We start from the raw sequence: 20,751 nt of genomic DNA, 5'->3' as shown, positions 1-20,751 counted from the left end.
AGTCAGAAAGCTTCATGATTGTCTCCCTTACGTGCGGCTCCATGATACCTCTGATTGTGACTGGAAGTAACTGAGTGAGTATGACATGGTTGTCGTGAGACTTCATGCCAAATAGCTTGTGACTCTTGATGTCAACTAGATGCTTGATGCTCGACGAGTAGTTCGATGGGACTTTAATGCCCTGCAGGCACTGGCACATCCTATGCAACTCGTCTTTGTACGGGTTGTAACATGCAAGATGACACCGCGTGGTCACCGTCACGAAACCATTCTTGTCGGCTGCCAACACTTGATCTTTGCCCCACAACTCTTTCCAGATAGACATGAGTTCCAGGTCCTTCCGTGCGTTGGGTCCATCTTTCGTCTTCTCTGGATTGTTCATCAGCAACCCCAGCATGCTGTCGCATACATTTTTCTCCACGTGCATGACATCTATGCTGTGGCGGCATTCTAAATCTGCCCAGTACTCCAGGTCTCAGAATACGGACCTCCTTTTCCACACGATGCCTTCAGGTTCCTTATATTTCTTCGCAGCAATCTTTTCAAGGACAACCTCAAGATCATTCACAATTTCGAGGATTTGCATACCAGACTTCTCCTTCGGCGCTGTCCCGTGCTCCGTCTTCCCATTGAACCTTTCCTTGTCATCCCTCCAAGGGTGTTTAGCATCCAACCACTTTCGGTGGCCCATGTACACAATTTTGGATGAAGCGGGCAACTTCTCCGATGTCGTGTTTTCCCCGCACTTTGTACAGGCCTTGTAGCCATGTGTCACCTGGCATGAAGTATTTCCATTCGCGGGGTAGTCATGCACGCACGTCAGAAGCGCTGCTCTCATCGTGAAGTACTCCCTCCTGTTTGCGTCCCAAACCACTCTGCCAGGGTTCCAAAGCTACTTCAACTCATCCTTCACTAGCTGCAGATACACATTTAGGTCAGCTCCCGGCTGCTTTGGACCCTGTATAAGCATGCACATGTGGATGTACTTTCTCTTCATGATTAACCATGGAGGAAGGTTGTAGACAAACAAGATCACTGGTCATGTGCTGTGCTTGTTGTTCATGTTTCCGAAAGGATTTATCCCGTCAGTGCTGAGACCGAGCCTCAGGTTTCTGGGCTCTGCCCCAAAATCTGGAAATGCCGTGTCCAAGTTCCTCCACTGAGTCCCATCGGCAGGGTGTCTTAGGACCGCAGCCTCCTCCACACGGTAGTGCCCGTCAGGATCGAATGCAGCCTGCGCCGGATCGTGATAGACGAGATACCTCGCATCCTTAACGTTCTGCATCCAACGCTCAACTCAGCCACCTATCGTAAGATACCAGACAGTCTTTGCCGGCCTGCCCTTCATCACTTCTTTCCCATGGTCTTCGCCAGCTCTGGCGTTTTTCTTCTTGTATCTCGATGCACCGCATATGTGGCAGCTCTCATGGTTCTCGTACTCTCCAATGTATACCATGCAGTCCTTTGGACATGAATGATGTTGACAGGTGGGACCCACGAGTCAGCGCCAACGTGGCCAAGCCACTTGCCACGCGGACGGCGTAGTGGCACAACGGCGCGGGTCGGGCCTGCAGGCGGACAGCGCGCGGCGGGCGGGGCGGTGCAGGCGGAGGGGCGTCGTCGGTGCGTCTCCCAAGTGAGCTCGAGGTCCCGGGTGCTCGCGAATGCGGCCATGGCAGCCACGACGTCGACGGCCATGCCGTTCCCACGAGCTCCAGCCACATGGCGACGAAGGTGACTCCCTTCGTACTGGTTGCGGAGTTTTTGACCAAAATTTAATCTATTACTCTGTACCATGTGGCACCGTACTTAATTAGTGCTCATTCGTCTCATATTAATTGATTTTTTATCACATATATCTAGACACTTTTTACACATAAATACATAAATATTTGGGTAAATTGGAGTCACGACGGACAAAGTACATGTGAGCCAGCGATGTCTGTTTTATGCCATGTCACATGGCGACGAAGGTGAGCGGGGACCACGGCACCGACCCGGCCACCCCATGCGCCACGATGATCTGGAACGTCGGCACGCGCACCACGTCCTCGGCCTCGCGAGTTGTTCGGCCACCGAGGCCGTGGTCTGCGTAGACGACGGGCCGCTTGCTGGGCCTGCGCGGCCCGGGCGCTGATCAGTATTTCCGGAGCGAGTGCCCCAATATCCGTGCTCAAGCCCAACCAGAAAAGTAGAAACGCCGTTCTCTCATCCTCGAGGGACAGAAAGAACGAGAGTGAGGGGGAAAGAGAAGCAAGACCTAGATTAGGGATCCGCGCTGCCGCCCGACCCCCATCCCACCCCCTCCCCGCCGGCCATGGCTCTCTTCCCTGACTGGGTTATGCTGGACCGCTTCGTGGTCCGCCGGGACGACCTTGACGTGGACGACTCAACCGTGGCCTCCGGCAGCGGCTCCGGGGAGCACGTGTTCCACGTCGGATTCCAGCTCCACGCGCCGCCGCGGGTGTCCCGCATCCTCCTGCGGGTCGACGCCGGCGCGTCGTCCTTCAACAACTTCCGCGTTGTCGCCGCCCACCGCGACGCGTTGCTCCTTCAGATGTCATACCTCATCGAGGCGCGCCCCGGCCGCACGCTCCGCAAGTACGGGATGATCGACTTCTTCCTCTACAGAGCAGCCGGTACCGATGGCTCGTCTCGGCCGTCGCTCGATCTTCTCCCCGCTGTCGACGGCACCGAGGCCGAGGTCCGGACCCGGATCGAGGCGGAGGGCTTCGTCTGGACGAACCAGCGCGAACGGAGGGCCAAGGGCTTGGATCTCGGCGTCGTGCGCCGTGGCGAGAAAGAGTTTGCAGTCGCCGAGCTCCAGGTCAGCTGTTCTAAGGAACCATCAGAGCTCCACGTGTTTTGCCCGACCAAATCGAGCCAGTGGGAAATCAAGCAGCCACCGCTCATACCTGTGGGTTGTGCGGACGATTTTTCCTTGGAGCGGTTGCTGTTCTACTGGAATGCGGACAAGGTCGTCACATTTGGGAGCTCCCTCTGCTGGATAGATTACTGCTATGGCATCATTTTCTGTGATGTGTTCGATGACACCCCAGTGCTCTACTACAAGGAATTCCCTTCAAAAGTGCCCAATCTGTATGACAACTGTCATGGTACTGGATGGGTTGATGCCTACCAGACCGTCGGTGTTACCAGCTGCGGCTCCCTGAAGTACGTCACAGTTGTGCGCGGTGATGGCAAGATTACCGGAGAGTTCACAGAGTCTTCTGGTTTCACCGTCACCTCCTGGACTCTAAAGAGAACAGAAGTGAATAAGATGGAGTGGGAAAAGACTGACGAGGCTACGTCCGATGATCTCTGGCGTCTTGATGGTTTTCAGAATCTCCCGCGCATCCCGTTGCGGTTTCCTCACATCAGCATTGACGACCCCAATGTTGTTTGCTTTGTGTTGAGGAGGAGGGTTGAAGGGAAGTGTTACCACGAGACTTGGCTAGTTTCTGTTGACTTGAGCAGCAAGGCAGTTAAGGCTTCCCACCCATATAGCAATCCAGAATTAGAAGAAACGGATATCTCTTGCGAGACTGACTTTTCAAAATCAAAGTACTGGTACTTCGAGTCTTTTCTTCCCACCGAGTTCACCAAGTACATGAATCTGCTTAGCACCAGGTACCTTCTTATTCACAGTATAAGTGGTTCAATACATTGGCATGGTTTTCAGAGTAATACTTTTACCATAACGAATCTAGTATTTGAATTTAATGTTGTCAATGTTGGTAATTCTTGTTCCACTTGAATTGGTTTTATAGATTGGTATTAGTGGAACCAGATTCTTGTTATTTCTGCAGGGTCTCATGTTTGAATTCTTTTAGTTGCACTAATTATGTTTTACGCGTCATAGAAAAGTGAGTATGCTGTAGTCAAAGTGTACATGATGAAAAACCAATTTAAGTCAGAGCTTATGATCTTCATACTTACTGGTGTATTGACTCATTGTTCTGGTAAATGCAACAGTCTTCTCTTGATCACTGACTGGCGACTGTCGTTCTTTTGATGTAATCTGTAGTAAGGGGGAGTGGGTAACTTCAGAGTGCCACATATGAGGAACTTAAAAATGCACAATATCAATGCTAGGTATGATAATGGGTTGGCTACAGACGCCTCTATTTTCTTGGGTTGAGTTTAAATGTACAATTGACTGGATTCAAACGGATTGAGAGGCACCGCACGAGGGATAGGTTTGGTCGCATCTGCTTCTACTTGGTTGGTTGGGTGGAGTATTTTTTTAGTTAATATCTGGGTTGAGGCTCTTGTTTGAATGTTGGTAATTCATGTTCGACTCGAATTGCTTTTGTAGAATGGCATTAGTGGAACCAGAATCTTGTTAATTCTGCAGGGTCTCATGTTTGAATTATTTTGGTTGGGCTAATTATGTTTTACGCATCATAGTAAAGTGAGTAAATCGTAATCAAAGTGTACATGATGAAAAACCACTGGTCTGAACGTTGGTAATTCTTGTTCTGCTTGAACTGCTTTTATAGAATGGCATTAGTGGAACCAGAATCTTGTTATTTCTGCAGGGTCTCATGTTTGAATTCTTTTGGTTGCGCTAATTATGTTTTACGCGTCATAAAAAAGTGAGTACATTGTAGTCAAAATGTACATGATGAAAACCAATTTAAGTTAAAGCTTATGCTCTTCATAGTTAAGCTGAGTGAGACAATCAACCGAGTTTGACTGATGTGTTGCCTCATTGTTCTGGGAAACGCGACAGTCTGCTCTTAATCTCCGACTGTTGTTCTTTTGATGTAATCTGTAGTAAGCAGGAGTGGGTAACTTCAGAGTGCCACACGAGGAACTTAAAAATGCACAATATCAAGGCTGTTAATGATAATGGGTTGGCTACAAACACCTCTATTTTCTTAGGTTGGGTCTAAATGTACAGTTGATTGGAGTCAAACAGATTGAGGGGTGCAAGGGATAGGTTTGGTCGCGTCTGCCTTCTTGTGGGTTGGTTGAGTCGAGTATTTTTGTAGTTAATATCTGGGTTGAGTATCTGGTTTGGGTTCAATCTCTGTTCCCATGTGTTACCTGATATCCGTCACCGTACTTCCCTCCTTCCCTGATCTATATTGATTCCTTCTCTCTTAAACATGAGCAGTTAGGTTTATTCGTTGGGTCTGATTATTATGCGATCTATTGTTGTCATTGTGCAATCAACTGAGTCGGTTGGGTCAGGAATTTCATGTGGGCTGTAAGGTGTATAGTTTCAGCTTATCATACAGAAGGTGTTCATATGACTGTAAACTATTGAGCGTTGGTCCATTGAAGCATGTACCTCTACCGGATAACTTGTTCGCAGGCACATGTTTTTACATCCTACATTTAGGTCATATGGACAGTCTTTGGTTCATATTGTTATTTGTACTATACCTATTTGGACTGAGCAAAGGATATTCTATTGACTGAACAGTGTGCTTAACACTTTTGTGCAGGACCGACCTTCTTCATGGTGAGCCAAAACCGAGAAAGAGGAAGTTCATGGAAAGTAGCAAACCGTTAGAGCTCACAGGATAATGTAGGGCGATACTCCCGCAAACATCCAGATACTCGATGAAGACAAACATCAAGACTGCATGCATAATCACTGCAAAAGCTGAAATTGCAGTTATGTTTTAATGTAAACTTTATATATTTTCCACTTGGCAATGTATGCGAAATGAAAATGTTTAGGTTTGTCTGTTTATTTAATAAATTAGTCACTGAACTTGATAGAGATTCCATCACACTAACCAAAAACTTATGGGCTGCACCATGCTAAGAAACACCTCATGAATATCATTATGATCTGAAATTTGGTTTTCCATCTGCACAGCAATGTCATAGGAATAGGATTTCAATACAAAAACCATATTTGGCCCACTAACACTGTTGTAGCTGAATTTGGTGTTTTTGTTGTTGGATTTGGTATTTTGAGAATAATTGGTGTATACATTTCCCATGTCGTGAACTTCAGAAATCCGGACAAATTTCGAGGGGTGTTTGCGAGTTTTGGTCAAGACAAAACAATTGTGCTCTGATGTAACAAAAATTATTTACTTTCATTTTGGAACATGGGTTTGTTAAATGAGAAGGCTAGATGAATACAGATAGGGCTCTGTGTGGTCTCAGATTTAATATATCATTGTCAGATTGCCGTTGTTTGCCTAATGGTCTTTTCATCTTGTGCATGTTAGTGCCTGCAAACATTGCGTGCTAGGCTCAGCAAGTAAGCTCCTCCAAATCTATTTTCCGATCAGCTGGTGCCTACTAAGCACATGCCGCTACCTTAGTACACAAGAAGTATCAGGGCACTGCCATCCTGCCTATTCTCTGAAGAAACAACAAACAGTTTCAAGTCTCCGACATTCAGTTATCCCACGGCTCCTATCGCTCCAGAGCTTACCCTTCCACTCTACGGCTGTGATTGACCAACGTGCCCAATGTTTTTCTAAGCCATCACGGCAACTATGTTGCTTGAATTTTTTCCGATAAAAAGAATATATTAATGCCAAGAAGATATCAATTACACCCAGCCTCTCCAACAACAGGATGAATATGCACACAGCCGAAGAAACCAAAAAACAAGACTCGCCGAGCCAAACGAAGACTTGCAGCAGCAGTATCACAATCAGTGCCTCTTGCCTACTCTCCAGGGTAAGGGGCTATTTGGTTTGAAACCATCCTTGCCTTGCTAAAAAATAATTTAGCTAGCCATAGTGTCGACCAAGATTTCATTTCCTCATAAGTTGGTTAACCTTGGCCATAAAAATGAACCAGAGCTGCAAAGTAAGCATTAATACGCCAAAAAGTTCCCATCATCCAAACAAAGATCGAAAAATTTGCTTGGTACACATTGGCAAATAATCTCGATATTTAAACTTGGTCCTATAAAGTGGCTAAATCTAGGAATACAAAACAGGGAAATATGATAACATATGAATAGGTTGGTGTTAAAGTAAAAAAAAAAGTCAACTGAAAACCTAAGGAATGGGCATTGTTGTCTCCTTTGTTTCAAACACCCCTACAAAAAGAAAAGATAAAGGCATAAGAAGCAAAACCTCTAAAATTCCTTTCTTTGTTCCAAAAAGGTTCTTGCTTTGGCAGGCCGTGAGCGTGTGCTGCCCATGGTGAGATGGATGCATTGACGCCACGGAAACGATCAAAAGATATGGAGTAAATTTCACAAAACCACTTTCGCGCTAGGATTTCAACGAGGCACAACCAATAGGGTTTTCGTCGGTCTGCCGCTTGTTTTGGGGTAAGTTTTTTACTTAACACATATCAACCAGATTACGAATCATAGTGAATATATACCGTTGAGTGTATGTGTGCCAATGTTTGCCTGAATGTATATGGCAGAAAATATGTGGATTTTGGTCCAGAAATTGAACATACATGGCAGATTTTTTAAGCTAACAAACAGACTGACACATATAGTTCATATGCTCCAGAAATTGACTATACATGGTAGATTTTTGAAGCAAAGACACAAAACAAACACCTGTAATTCATCTGCTCCAGAAATTAAACAGACATGGCTGATTTTTGAAGCACACGAACAATCAGGCACCTGTACTTCATATGCTCCAGAAATTGAAAATACATGGCAGATTTTGAAGCAAAGAAACGAACAAAAACACTGTATTTCATATGCTCCAGAATTTGTATGGTCCAAATAGATGTAAATCATTTTGAAGCAAATCATCTTGTGCTTCATGGCAGAGTAGGTGCATACAAAGAAACACCATCATGGAAGATTTTGGAAGCACTGATAAAATCAAAAGGTCATATAATAGACTTAAATATATCAAGAACATTCATCCATGGTAGACATACGGTTCAAAGAAAGTAGAGAACACTGAAAATGGGATATATGGTTCACATGAACTAGAAAACATTCAGAGTAGGATAAACTTGAGTGAGATAGTACATCTCCCCCTAGAGCTTCTTCCATAAAAAACAACAACATTCTGTCCGAATTTATTTTCATGTGCTGCCCTCCTTGCTCGGCTAGTGGCACCAATATTTGAACTGGATGCTTGACTTTCTTGTAACTGAAATGCAGATGCTGTTTTCCTCCCCCTACCTGCTCCATTGGTTTGTCCCCTCCCAACTACATTAGGGGCAGAACTAGTACCTGCATGGTTAGGGGCACAATTAGCATAGTTGGATAAAACAAACACACTTCTCATAATTTTACATCTGCTTCTTCATGGTCAGAAATCGCCCCCTAAACCAAATCACCCCAATCATAGGCGAAGGAATAGCTAGAGGAGGCAGGATACGTCAAATTTGTGGAAGAGTGAGCCCCGCCCATCAGAAAACGTCAGATTTGGGGAAATATTAAAAGGCGTAATTAGTGGCAAATGTTTGCTTAAATGGGGTATAATTTTGAAAATTTCCTTAAATGGAGTAGATTGTGTCAAAAAAATTGAAAGAGGGGGTAAAAAATGGAATTGACTCCGATTTTAAACAGAAGGCACGACACTTTAAAACAAGTTCTAGTAATAAATCACTGACAATACAACAATTCCCTGAATCTGAAAGCATTGATCATGTACATCTAAAACTACTCTGCAAAAGCCTCAAACTGTGGCAGGGTTTCCTCCCGCGCGAGGTTCCCTGAGGGAGGCCGCTCCGAGACACATGCCAGGCCCTGCATCAGCCTCACGACCTCCGCCGTGTCGTCGAGGTAGTACTTGGCCTTGCTCGGCTTGCGGCCAACGGTACATGCGAAGACCTCCGCCGTGGATGCGAGCGAGTCACCGCAAGGCGCGCTGTTGATGAACTGGAACATGTCCTCGTCGGACTTGTCATCCCCGATGCAGAGCACGAAATCAGGGCGCATGACCCTCTCCTGCAGCGACGCCAGCATACGCCGTGCCACCAGGCCTTTGCTCACACCCTGTCAAAGGAAGAATTCCATGAGCGATGAAGCTTGATTGGCGTTAAGGAAGTGAAGAAATGAAACGAGAATGAGAGGCTTCACCTGCGGTTTAGCCACAACAGAGTGTAGGGTACTCTTCACTGAGACCGGTTCGTTTGTGAGCACGCTCTCGAGATGATCGACAAGCTCCTTGGCTTGGCATGACCCGAAGTCAGGGTCTGCATCCTCATAGTTCCAAACAAGCACTGTTTCCCTCGTCTCGATGGTTGAACCGTCAGTTGTCTCGGTGTAGAGTTCCATAACCGGCCGGGCAATCTGCATCCAGCTGCAGTCTGCAGCTGGAATGCAAGTTTCCCATTGTGCGTCCCTCTTCAACCTTATCCAGTAGAAAACATTTCAGGAATGAGACATCCTAGAAATGAGGAGTTTTAGAATGATGCAACGACAGATCTTAAACGTAGGAATTGTCCACCATAGCAACAAAATATCATGGCAGAAAAGAAGAAGAAAAAGCGCATTCCACTTCGATTTGAATATGAATTTTACATACTGGATTATTTCTCCATCCTTTGAGGCTAAGTTTTAACTTGCTATGTTTCTAGCTGATCCTTATTACTGTATATCTTCGAAATAATTTAGCAAGTGCACTTCAACAAGAAAATAAATCATGGCCTTCATCTGTAATTTTGAATGTTGAACATTGAGCTAAGCTTTGAAGAATAAGCTTAGGAGGGAAGCAAACCGTAAGTTCATACCTCATGAAGTAGCCATGCTCCGCTGCCAAGCCAAGATTCTCAGAAGGAAACCAATCATCGAGAGTGTGCCGTTTGAACCCACTGCAAAGGAACACTGCATTTTTCTTGTCCCGGCACAAGCTGTTCAGTATCTGGACCGATTGGTCTGTTGGGCTCTTATTGATCGCCTGTGGCATCAGCGTACCGTCGTAGTCCACTAGAATCGCACGCGTCTTTGACCTTGTGTACGCCTGAACAATGTGCTCCATGGCAAGCTTCCTAAAGCTCAGGTCGAGCGAGACCACTCTAAACCGCAGGCCAAACCCAATTCCCCAGCACCGCCGTTGCGAGTGATCCTTGCAGGTCCTCTCAAGGTCCTGAAGGAAGCTATTAGCCCAGTATCCGACATCATGCTTCTCCACGTAGCGGTAGTGCTTCTCATGGCGCATATTCTTTTCCTTCTCAGGCAGCGCAAGGGCACTCTCCATAGCATCAGCCACAGCCTCGATGTTCCATGGGTTCACCCTTATAGCGCCACTCAGCGATGGGGAGCATCCGATGAACTCAGAGACCACCAACATGCTCTTCTTCTGTTCAGGTTTGCACAGCCGCAGTACTCTGTCCAGCTTATCATTGCCTTGCCGAGATGCAACATACTCATAGGGGATCAAGTTCATGCCGTCACGGACTGCAGTCACCAGGCACGCCTCGGCAATGACATAGTAAGCGACGCGTTCATAAAACTGCAATGGCTGATCGATTAACACGACTGGCTCATACCCCGGCGCACCATATGCCTCATTGATCCTCCGCACCATAGCATACGTCTCCTCCTGCACATCGGCAACGTCCTTACCCCGGCCTCGTGCCGGGTTTGCGACCTGCACCAGCACCAGCTTGCCCCGCCACTCAGGATGCTGACGCAACATTTCCTCCATGGCGAGCAGCTTAAGGCTGATCCCCTTAAATATGTCCATGTCGTCGACGCCCAGCATGACAACCTTCCCCTTCCCTGTGTACGTCTCCATCAGCTCCGCAACCTTCGCCTCGGTCTCTGGCAATGCGAGCACCGTCTTGAGCTGCTCCATGTACACCCCGACCGGCAGGATCTTGATGCTCACGGTCCGGCCATAATACTCGAGGCAAATGTGCCCTCGCTTGGACTCATAGGGAAGCCCGAGCATCCGGCCGCAGCACGACAGGAAGTGACGGGCGTAGTCGAAGGTGTGGAAGCCGATGAGGTCCGAGTTGAGCAGGGCGCGCAGCAGCTCCTCGCGCACGGGCAGCGTCTTGTAGATCTCCGAGGAGGGGAACGGCGAGTGCAGGAAGAAGCCGAGCTTGATGCGGTTGAAGCGCTTGCGCAGGAAGGTGGGGAGCACCATGAGGTGGTAGTCGTGCACCCACACGAAGTCTTCGTCCGGGTTGATCACCTCCAGCACCTTGTCGGCGAATATCTTGTTGGCCGAGACGTACGCTTGCCACAGGAGGCGGTCGAAGCGGCCGCCGAGGTCGGGGGAGAGCGGCAGCATGTAGTGGAACAGCGGCCAGAGGTGCTGCTTGCAGAAGCCATGGTAGTAGCGCTCGGCGGTGTCGGCCGACATGAACGCCGGGACGCAGTTGTACGACTCGAGGAGCGCCTGAGCCACGGCGTCCTGGTCGGCCGACGGGACGTCGTTGCGGAGGCAGCCGATGTAGATGAATTCCATGGAGGGGGAGGACGAGCTCTTCTGGAGGTGGCGGAGGAGGGAGTCCTCGTCCCAGGAGAAGGTCCATGGCTCCGACGGCGACGCCGGGGGGTGGGCCCGGATAGGGAGGTGGTTGGCGACCACGATGGTGCGCGGGCGCGGCGCCGGGGACGGCGTGGAGGGGGACGCCGGGGAGTCGTCGATGAGCCCCGGGGTGGTCACCACGCTCGGGAGCCGCCGCCGGAGCGCGCCGAGCGCGGCCGGCGCTGGCGGCTGGTCCGCCGCGCCAGTGGCCAGGTCCAGGAGGTTGGAGTAGGAGCTGGACACCATGGATTCCTGGTGCTTGCGAGGGTTAGGGGTAAAGTCTCAGACGAAAGATTTGGAATTTTTTGGTGGAGAAAGAACAGTTCTAGGTACGGAACCAAAGAACGGCGACGAATTGGAGCGAAATAGCGCAAGAATTGGGGGGCGTCGGTGCTTCAATCGGCGAGGAACGGAGACGATATTTTGGCTCGCAGTTCTCTCGCACAACAGTTGCAAACTCGAATATATCAGTGGTTTTTGGCAAAACCTGTGGACTCAACAAGCATCCACCTGAGGATGCCTGCTCACTGCGTCCTGGAGTGGCTTTCCTCTTTCCTTCTTGGACCGGTAGAGTGAGAGGAGTGAGGTAATTGTAGAGAGAGAGACAGAAAGGACCACTTTTTTAGTACTTTTAACACGAGGGAAAACACCTTTTCCTCTCTTGCAAATCGGTGGCGATGTTCTTCTATCCTGGCAAGTGTATAAGCTCACTCCTCAGAGCCGAGCTATTTGCAGCAGAAATCCAATCTATTTCTCAGCTTGTGATGATGCTGATTTGATCTGCTTCAAACAAGGTGCTGCTGGACAAGGAGGAAGGGAATATCAGAAAGAAAGAAAAACGTCGAACAAAATATCAAAAGATCTATCGATCTAGCGCCTGCTGCCACTGGTCTACGAGAGGGAAGGCGCAGCAAGACCTGCAAGGAAGGGACGGATTTAATAGCCGGAGAAGAGCTCACCTCATGGCGGCGTCCTCGAATTGATCACACGACCGGGACAACTGGACAAGAGGGCGACAGAGACCGCATATATTTTTCCTGATTCTTGCAGATGCATCAACGGTGAGCGAGGAGGAGAGTAGGAGTGCTACGAGAAAGGAAAGGGGGCAAAGAGAGGACTGACTGGTTTATTCGGAGATCAAGAGGAAGGCTGGTGTTTGGCCGGTGGTGCCTGGATCTTTTGGCAGCTCCTCGCGAGACGGCAACGGAAGGCAGACAACAGCTGCTGACACAACGGGGGAGCGAATTTACGAACGGGGGAGAGATTTGTGGCCGCCTGTTTCTATCATTTATTCGCTTTATACCACGGGACACTGCAAAGAGTGTTCAACACTTGAACTGGCAAAGGAGCGGACGACGAAACATGTGAATAGTGTCATCGGCGGCTTCTGATGAGAAATAAATGATGAGCTGGACGGTTATAATTTCATAGATGAATCACCATTTTCTTGGCCAGATGCATATCTTGTGATCGTCTACGCACTTTTCGATCGGAATGCGGATTAGGCGATCTTGTCCGGTCCGAATGCGGATCAAATATGGTCATGTGACGTTCGCAATAAAGTGCGTACTTTTGGGTGGTTTCTCTTCCGAGATCGGATGAATACAAAAGAAATATTTATTGCAAAATGATTACTACCTGATGCCCGTTGTGACCGATGTTTGTCGTTTGTTGAAGACCGAGGTGACCTCTTCCTCTCATGGCTGGATTCGTCATTGTAGCTCTTATGGACGTTCTCCATTTCACACGACCTTTCATGTTGATGATCATACCATGACGTATCTGGAACCAGTGGCGAAACTAGAAAATATTGCCATGGGGTTCACCGTATTATATAGATGGGTTCAAACTAATCATAAAGAGCAAACATATAACAATTCTAAATAAAGGAGTTAGCTTAATTTCATTGGGGTCAGCTGAACCCAATGCCTATGTGCTAGCTCCGCTTGACGCTCACGGTGCAAAAGTACGTATTCACAAACGAGGATGTTCATCTATCCTCATTTCTTGCTATAATTTTTGAAGACTTTACTCCACAGACTTTTAGATTATGCGCAATGATAAAATGTTAGCCTCTGACTTGTGATGTGACTAGCTTTCTTCCTCGAAGGAACGAGTGCAAAATTCAGCCGTGACAAGTTGAAGGAAGAAAAGAAAGTGTGGGAAGTTAATAAAGGAGTGGTGTGACCGAGTAGAATAAGTGTGAAAAATAAGCGAGGGCGGCTCACTATCATTATAACTTGACAAAGAGGAAGATCAACGTCCCATGCGGTTTAAGGGATGGCCATCGGAGGATGCTCAGTCGATGATGGGCAACACCGTGAGGCGGGTCTATTTCCTCTCTAGCCTGGAGATGGACTGTGCTAACGAGGTGGCATATGTGATACCATAAGCACTCAAGTTGAGGAGTAACAAGAACGAAATGTTGGTTATGAGATACGGGTATTTGGCAAGATGTGGCTGTGTGGTGATTCTAGTGAGCGTGTCAACGGTCGGTGGAGCAAAAAGAGGCAAGAGCGAGCAAGTGCGGTGGTGGATAAATTAAGAAAGGGAGGATATGAAAATAAAACGGCCGAATAAGGATCAAAGAGGTAGAACATGAAGAGAAGGGGTGATAAAATTGCATTTACTTATCAGGTCTGATCATTGCATTGTAGTTGTCATTGTAGTATACTTGCGAAATTTTTATTCTTCTTCTTTTGTTTCTGTAAGGCTTCCATCGCCAAATAAAAAAGGAAAAACATACATGTATACACACACCATACATCACATGTACCACAACGACCGTGTCCAACAAGGAATGACTCAATTGAACGAATCTTGTGAGAAAAATCCACGTGTATTTTCCGCTGGTTTTTATCAGGTTTTTTAGATGTCATTAAGGATGACCTAATACGAAACCGCGGACTCCATGGATTACGTTGTCCTCTGAAGTGGGAGAGAATATTGCTTGATAAATTAACTAGGAACCTGGTAACCAGATCTATCCCTTCTGTAGCTACTTCCAGTCTTTCATAGTCACCGATTAAGACACGATCCTCCTCACCTCTCACCAAAGGAAAAAAAAAACTAATTTAGATTTAGATTAGTGCTACGGAATCTACATCAATGCTCGCACTCTATCCCGGTCAAAACAAGGAGATGCACCCGCGCGCAATTTGGTTGGAGGCGCCGCATCGGACATATACTCGGTGCAGGCGGGCTCTTTTGTGCTTCCGGAATGTCTAATCCAAGTGGATTCCAGTACACAGATGCTTTGATGATATACCCAACCCCTCGAACTTTACCTTGTTAACCCAGACAAGATGACACGAGAGATGCCTGCGCTCTACAGCTCCTCCCCGCGTCGACAGCGACGCTTCATCTTTCCCGACTACGTGGCACGCCGTGGTACGTCGGCCGCCTCGTTGGAGAGGGAGAAAGACTGAAAGAGTAGTGGTCAATTTTCTCCGTATGTGATAAATCAGCGTATCGCACCGTGCTTTGCACTTTTGTGCTTGTGTCCTTTCCGGCCCTTGTAGGTGGTACACGACACGGCCGAGAAGTGTGCCTGCTCATAAAGTTGTGACATTACTTACGGAGCAGGTTATTTTGATGAACTATCCCTAGATGTCATGAAACTTCGGTAAAAACGTCCCAGTGTATTATCCAGACACTCTGGAGAGCCAAATCAATTAATTCTTAGATCTGAAGGAATGTGGTACACCGTGTGTTCTTAATCAAAAAGCAGAGTCTACATGTCTGAGAAATCTCGTACGGAGTATTTTTTAACTAGGGGAATTTCCTCCGTATCAAATGTTCATCGCAATCCACACACCGTTCTAGATAAGCAGGAATTGAGCTTTGAAAGGATATGGACAAAGCGTAAAAGGAAGCATTTGCCTTTATAACTACATCTGGAAACATATTGGTCGCATCGATATCCATCTCCCTCTCAAAACAAAAAGAGTCAGTAGTATACGTGATTAGACACCCTTGTCCAAAATAATAATAGTACAACACTATTAGTACGCTACTACAATAGTACAGGACTGAAATGCAAAACGCCCATTATCTTGTCCCCGCGGGGTCAACAGGACCAAAGCGATAAGGTCCAGATATAATCTCGTTTAGTAGACGTTTACCCGTCCTTTTTATCTGGGGCTTCGTGCCCTAATTTGGTTGACAGTGGGTCAAGCAAAGCGTCGTGCATGCGCTCCTGTGGCCACGAGCGCCGCCCAAAAAAACCGCGAGCACACGACACGCACCTTATTACCCTAGCCTCCCACCACCCTGCTCTCGTTCATCTCGTTCAGAAGAGAATACTGAATACACATGTTAAAATATCTTATCATCATGGCCCGGGAGAGACGGCGGAACCTGATCCAACAAAAGGAATCGATCCTGCTCGTCTAGCTGTTGCTCACGGCGGAGATCTGGAACGTTTGCTTCCATGTCCAACTCTGATGACCAATGCGTCAACATCGTCGGTAGGAAGGGGACCGAAGAAACACGTACCATCATCGCGACGTCGACTCGTCGTCATCGTCACGACAGAAGAAGGCCCGGCTGGCAGGGTTTTACTACTACTCCGTGTTGGTTGAACCAACTGTAACCTGCAGTGTAGCCACTCGGATCGGGACGCTGCTGCACTGCCGGCCGCTTCTTGTCACGAAAGGGGGAAAAGGAATCGCACGGGAGCAACTGGGCGTGGCATGCGAGCACTGGAGCACATGTGTGTGTTTTCAGTGGAGAGGGGCGATTTTCACTGTGCTTGGGTTGGTCTTTTAGCAGCAGGCCGGTTGGGTCTCGGGTCAGATCGGGCCAGTTGGTGCAGCTGACTTTCCCAATTTTTGTGGATCGCCATGGACAGAATCGTCTTCTCTCGTTTCCCGGCAATCTTTGGTGCCGTCAACAGTCAGTCCCGTGGCGTGGCCGGGTGCGAACGAGCGGTGCGAAAATTGCAATCAACCTAATTAACCAGCTTTGCTAGCCCGGCAGGTCAGGAGTCGTGGTCTACTGGAGATTCGGTAGCGATTGATTTCTTCCCCGGATCTAGTGGGCAAAGATTCGCATCCTATTGCTCCGATGTCTCCGGCTGCGGTGTTCTTGAATGCCTTGGTTGGTGTGCACGTAGTAATTTCGACGGTTAGATGTCGTCAGGGACGGAAGAGATCCTCGCCTGTGTCTGTGTGGCCTTCGTCCGGACGGGACGACGGTTTTTCGTCTGGGCCACACAGTCCACAAAATCCATGGCGTGGTGCCTTAATTGTTTGCGGAGAGAGAAGTGGCGGCATTGTGCAATGGGCCGGGTACACGGCACCGATGCTAATTGCTAATCGGATCTCACCCGTGACAGCAACCTGTGACCGATCGCATTCTTGCTACGAGACCAACAACACGACAAGGTTCGAATTTAACAGCTTGCAGTACTACTTCACAAAACCTTTGCTTGCCATTTTGGCTACGTACCTACAGCTACAGTCACGTTCCGGGCGTTTTCAGGTGGTGTACGGTTTATTGTACGCTTGTTCTTCTTCTCCCTGATGATTAGAGTTTTTCGTACTGCTTGGGCAAGGAAAGCCAAAAGCAGAACAAAACGGTTGGACAGGACTCGTGGGGCTCCTTGGTTCGATGTCTTCTCGAGGAAAGATTCCATTGATTCCTCTTCGTCGCCATTTTTGACCTCGGCTGAAGCTGTGTCCTGTGTGTAGGCAGTTCAGCAGTTGCTTGTCTCTCCTTTTTCATTATACGGGAACGATTGATTTGAGTATTTTAGTATGCACGAGAGAAGATCTTTTTCTTCCAAGTCTACATCAAGCATTTACAAATGAGCACCCCTAATCTCCTTTCCCCAATCATAATCATACAGGAGAAACTCGAGTACATTTACACTTCGTTCGACAGCCCTCGCTTCATTTCATTTGATAGGAATAAAGTAAATTAAAATTTTGATATAACTTTATTTGATGGAATTTTTATTTTTAAAATCATGTTTGTCTGGCACGCAGATTTGTAACATACGAAACAAATCTAGAGGTAACGTTTTAGAGCGGAGTTAGGTTAGGTCAGGAGTGCTTTTCACGGCATTTTGGTCAAATTCCTGGGCTCAATTCTAACCCAATCAAACAACCCTAGAATTTAAAATGGGTTCTAGATCCAAATGATATGAGCTAAAAGAACGGTTAACGTTTGCGTGCAAACCAAACAGTTGTGGCCATTTTCTTTTCTTATTTTTACAAGGGTGTCGACAAACAGAACAACCGGCACTACTCACAGACAAAAGCTCAAAATAGGATGAACCTGTGATGGAAAAAAACATGAACCTGTATACTGATTTTACAAAGGCTGATTCAACGTCCAACCTGAACTGAGGAGATAATAATATCTTGCGGAGGCCCGGGAGGATGCAAGGATGCTTTGGTAGCATCAAACTTGGCAAGATTCAATGAACCGCACGCGGTGACAGCAATGCTCCATCAGATTTTTTGTATCTAAGCACTGCCAAGATAATTTTATAAAATAAAAAATCTATACAAATCGCTACCCTGCAGTGGGCTCACTGACGAGCATTTCTGCATCTCGCATAGTCCCACACGGAAGCTCCTATCCGCGGGGAAAATCCCACACAAGAAAGAAATCAGATAGGGACTTGGATTGTCGCCACATAATTCAATATTTTCAGAGGCGATGTACGTATTGCCGCCGCATTTTCTGTACATGTCAAGCTAAACGGTGAAAAGTATAATAGCCAAGAATGCTTCCCTTCTTGTTTACATCCGGATAGTTTTACGCGGCAGTTGTCTTATTTTTTAGTACATCCGGATGTATAGTGTGCTCGGCATTAGTCTCAGTCGTGGTACGTACATGGTTACGTCAAACTCTGCGAGAGACTGGTCATTGAACAAGCTTCATTTCTTGATTTTTCCATTAAACGTACAGTCTCGCAAAGGCAAATACTCCCTCCGTTTCTAAATACATGTCGTTGTTTTAGTGCAAATTTATACTAAAACAGCGACAATTGTTTAGGAACGGAGAGCGTATTTGCTATCGGCCTATCTCCATGTAACAAAGTTGTTCCGTTCCGTGGCTGGGAAGGAAAAGAACAACAAGCATGGTTTAGCTGGCCGCCTGTTGACGTCTGATGGCGATGTGTAATACGCCTTGCGTATGTTTCCCAGGAGTTTTGCCCCATAATCATCCAGCATCCGGAGCCTTTGTCTGGCATTCTTCATATTTTACTCTGTAAACTTCGGAAAATATTTTACTCCGTACATTAGTTTTTAACACTTAACTTTCTTGCTTCTACGAGTTTCAGTCACACAAAAAAATCAAACTTGCAATATAGTATTTCTCTGATTTTAAATTCTTGACTCAAATTTGTCCAAATATGAATGTATCTATTTTTTAAAAACGTTTAGGTACATGTAATATTTCGACAACAATTTAGGATCGGAGGGAGTAGGGATGAAAAAAGAACCACTGGCCGGTGGTGGTGCTACGTGGGCTTTGGCGCCGCTTTGGTTTGTAAATTACTTAAGTCGTTGTCTTGTCTTGGTTAAGCCATATACACCCGCACCTCTACCTCACTGGTCTGGTCGTTTCGTGGCCACCTGGGGCAGCGCTGCAGAACCAACGGTAGCGCATCTGCGTCCACTTCCAGTCTCGGAGATGAAAAAGAGGCCGAACGAGCCAGACAAACGAAATTATCATGGATGCATCGTCATGCTCGCCGAGAAGTCTGAGATGGTACTTAAACTTCAAAAAGTTCTTGAGATTCCTTCCCTCCAGATGAAATTAAGCTACAAAAGTACTTGTATCAAATTACCTGGTTTGCTTTCTGTCAAGCAACAGAGTCCTCAGGTCGCCGCACAAAAAAAAAGAATCCTCAGGTTGCAGAGGTAATTAATTCTCCATCCACACAGAGGTCAGTTAACAAATCAATACTGTATGAGCTAACCCAGCCACTATATAGTTTACGAGCAAGTTGCACGGTTGAATGATGCTCCCTATCCAAACGATACGAGGTCTAGGCTTAATTTAGTGAGGCGGCATGTGCCGTGCATGTTCACAAGGACGAGAGCAGCGAAAAGAAAAAATGAACTCCAACGAACCTTTGCTGTGCCTGAATAATCAATCTTGACATCTTGTTTTTGTCTGTGAGCAATGAATGGTTCGTACCGCCACCAGCGCAGTGGATAAACTGATAAGCTCCCCTTTCGTACGAGCTGGGACTATTTAATCCGTTGGGACTTGAGAAAAGAGTGAGATTAACGATGATGGGCAGCAACACCAAGTTCCCAACATTTTGCAACTATTTTTAACTTTGCCGCGTAGCATCTTGGGGGGTGGACGGATTTTGGTGTCGCCGGCTTGCCATGACGACGAGCGTCGGGATACATAAGAAAGAACAGGTACCGTAACCACAACATTCTCCTTCCAACGTAAATCGGCGTATGCATGCGTGACAAAGCCCGAATGGATTTTTTTTTTCGAGAGACTAAGCTTTCCCAACTTCCAAGGGGGAGAACGTGTCGATTCTCCATCAAAACAGAGTGAGGATATTTCTTTTTCTTTCGAGTCGAACATTGTCTTTTGAAGCCTTGAAGGCGAACAAAGTGAGAAAAGCGGCCGACATATCATGGGCTGTGGGCTGTAAAGTTGTCTGGGCCGGTAGAGAACTTTTGGTCAGTTTGTTAGACACACATATTGGGCCTGAGCACCCCCTTCTGACTAGCTAGCTTACCCGGTCCAAGTCAAAGTTCAAAGAACTCATCAGCTCACGTGTCAGAACGCAGGATCGCTCGCTAGACAGCCTGGCCGGACTAGATTATTGACTGACTAGTGGGGGCCGACGAAGAAGAGACGAGAAAGCGCGTCCATGTGTGTCCAAACTAGTTTGCCAACTGTACTTCTACGCCAGACGGCCAGAGAGAGGAAACAATGACGTTGGGTCGTTGATGACTTGGCTTTCCAGTTTCCCTACGACTATCGTGCTTGTCATTTACCGTAGTCTCGGACCCAGACGTCAGTCTCAACAACGTGTGGATTCTGTCTACGTCATTGAAGGCGTTGCTACTTCCTGGTAGCTCCTACCAGCCCCTGTCCCACCAACCAGTTCTCTGGGCACAGCACACTGTACCCCACTTGTCATTGAAACAAAGCGTTACGGGAGAATTCCAAACGTACTGTAGCCGCCCGGTGGACCATGACGCAACCACGCCAGTCCGGCTCTTCTGTCCCACAGAAAAGCGCAAAATGTGGAAAATGCCCGCGGTAGTTCTCTTCGAAAGCAAACCGCCGTGGGTTATGCTTTTCCACCGACAGGCGGGCCCTCGTCAGTGTTGGGCCGACTTGTCATACTAATAATTTTCTGGGC

General features: G+C 47.3%; 2 protein-coding genes across 10 annotated transcripts; one reads left to right on the top strand and one right to left on the bottom strand.

Moving 5' to 3' along the window:
* The first annotated feature begins 2,177 nt into the window (after window positions 1–2,177).
* LOC100837753 lies at window positions 2,178–5,827 on the top strand. Of its 2 annotated transcripts, none has more exons than XM_024462359.1 (2): window positions 2,178–3,630; window positions 4,028–5,432. In XM_024462359.1, exons 1-2 carry the CDS (start codon window positions 2,318–2,320, stop codon window positions 4,062–4,064), a joined length of 1,350 nt encoding a protein of 449 aa, XP_024318127.1. In that variant the 5' UTR covers window positions 2,178–2,317; the 3' UTR covers window positions 4,065–5,432. The 2 variants fall into 2 exon arrangements, with proteins under 2 accessions (XP_024318127.1, XP_003561872.1); XM_003561824.4 differs by lacking the exon at window positions 4,028–5,432 and adding an exon at window positions 5,457–5,827 and having other exon boundaries at window positions 2,181–3,630.
* A 1,961-nt stretch (window positions 5,828–7,788) lies between these two features.
* On the bottom strand, window positions 7,789–12,661 carry LOC100820838 (alpha,alpha-trehalose-phosphate synthase [UDP-forming] 6). Of its 8 annotated transcripts, none has more exons than XM_014896849.2 (5): window positions 12,353–12,649; window positions 9,646–12,193; window positions 8,993–9,266; window positions 8,565–8,908; window positions 7,789–8,140 (listed from the first exon to the last, which is right to left on the bottom strand). In XM_014896849.2, exons 2-4 carry the CDS (start codon window positions 11,637–11,639, stop codon window positions 8,573–8,575), a joined length of 2,604 nt encoding a protein of 867 aa, XP_014752335.1. In that variant the 5' UTR covers window positions 11,640–12,193; window positions 12,353–12,649; the 3' UTR covers window positions 7,789–8,140; window positions 8,565–8,572. The 8 variants fall into 8 exon arrangements, with proteins under 8 accessions (XP_014752335.1, XP_010228945.1, XP_014752334.1 ...); XM_010230643.3 differs by lacking the exon at window positions 7,789–8,140 and having other exon boundaries at window positions 8,435–8,908; window positions 12,353–12,430; window positions 12,516–12,661; XM_014896848.2 differs by lacking the exon at window positions 7,789–8,140 and having other exon boundaries at window positions 8,435–8,908; window positions 9,646–12,190; window positions 12,353–12,430; window positions 12,516–12,661.
* Window positions 12,662–20,751: the final 8,090 nt, after the last annotated feature.

Source organism: Brachypodium distachyon, chromosome 1, assembly GCF_000005505.3.
Source record: "Brachypodium distachyon strain Bd21 chromosome 1, Brachypodium_distachyon_v3.0, whole genome shotgun sequence".
NCBI classification, from domain to species: Eukaryota; Viridiplantae; Streptophyta; class Magnoliopsida; order Poales; family Poaceae; genus Brachypodium; species Brachypodium distachyon.
The sequence above is the reverse complement of the archived record's forward strand: the minus strand, read 5'-3'. Positions and strand labels throughout refer to the sequence as shown.

What these genes read in the sequence shown, in the direction of transcription:
- LOC100820838 (XM_010230643.3), bottom strand. Translation starts at nt 11,639, where the DNA reads ATGGTGTCCAGCTCCTACTCCAACCTCCTGGACCTGGCCACTGGCGCG. An exon ending in GAGCATGGCTACTTCATGAG is followed by an intron (nt 9,267 to 9,645) that starts GTATGAACTTAC and finishes CTACTGGATAAG; the next exon opens with GTTGAAGAGGGACGCACAAT. An exon ending in CTGTTGTGGCTAAACCGCAG is followed by an intron (nt 8,909 to 8,992) that starts GTGAAGCCTCTC and finishes TTCCTTTGACAG; the next exon opens with GGTGTGAGCAAAGGCCTGGT.
- LOC100837753 (XM_003561824.4), top strand. Translation starts at nt 2,318, where the DNA reads ATGGCTCTCTTCCCTGACTGGGTTATGCTGGACCGCTTCGTGGTCCGC. An exon ending in ATGAATCTGCTTAGCACCAG is followed by an intron (nt 3,631 to 5,456) that starts GTACCTTCTTAT and finishes ACTTTTGTGCAG; the next exon opens with GACCGACCTTCTTCATGGTG.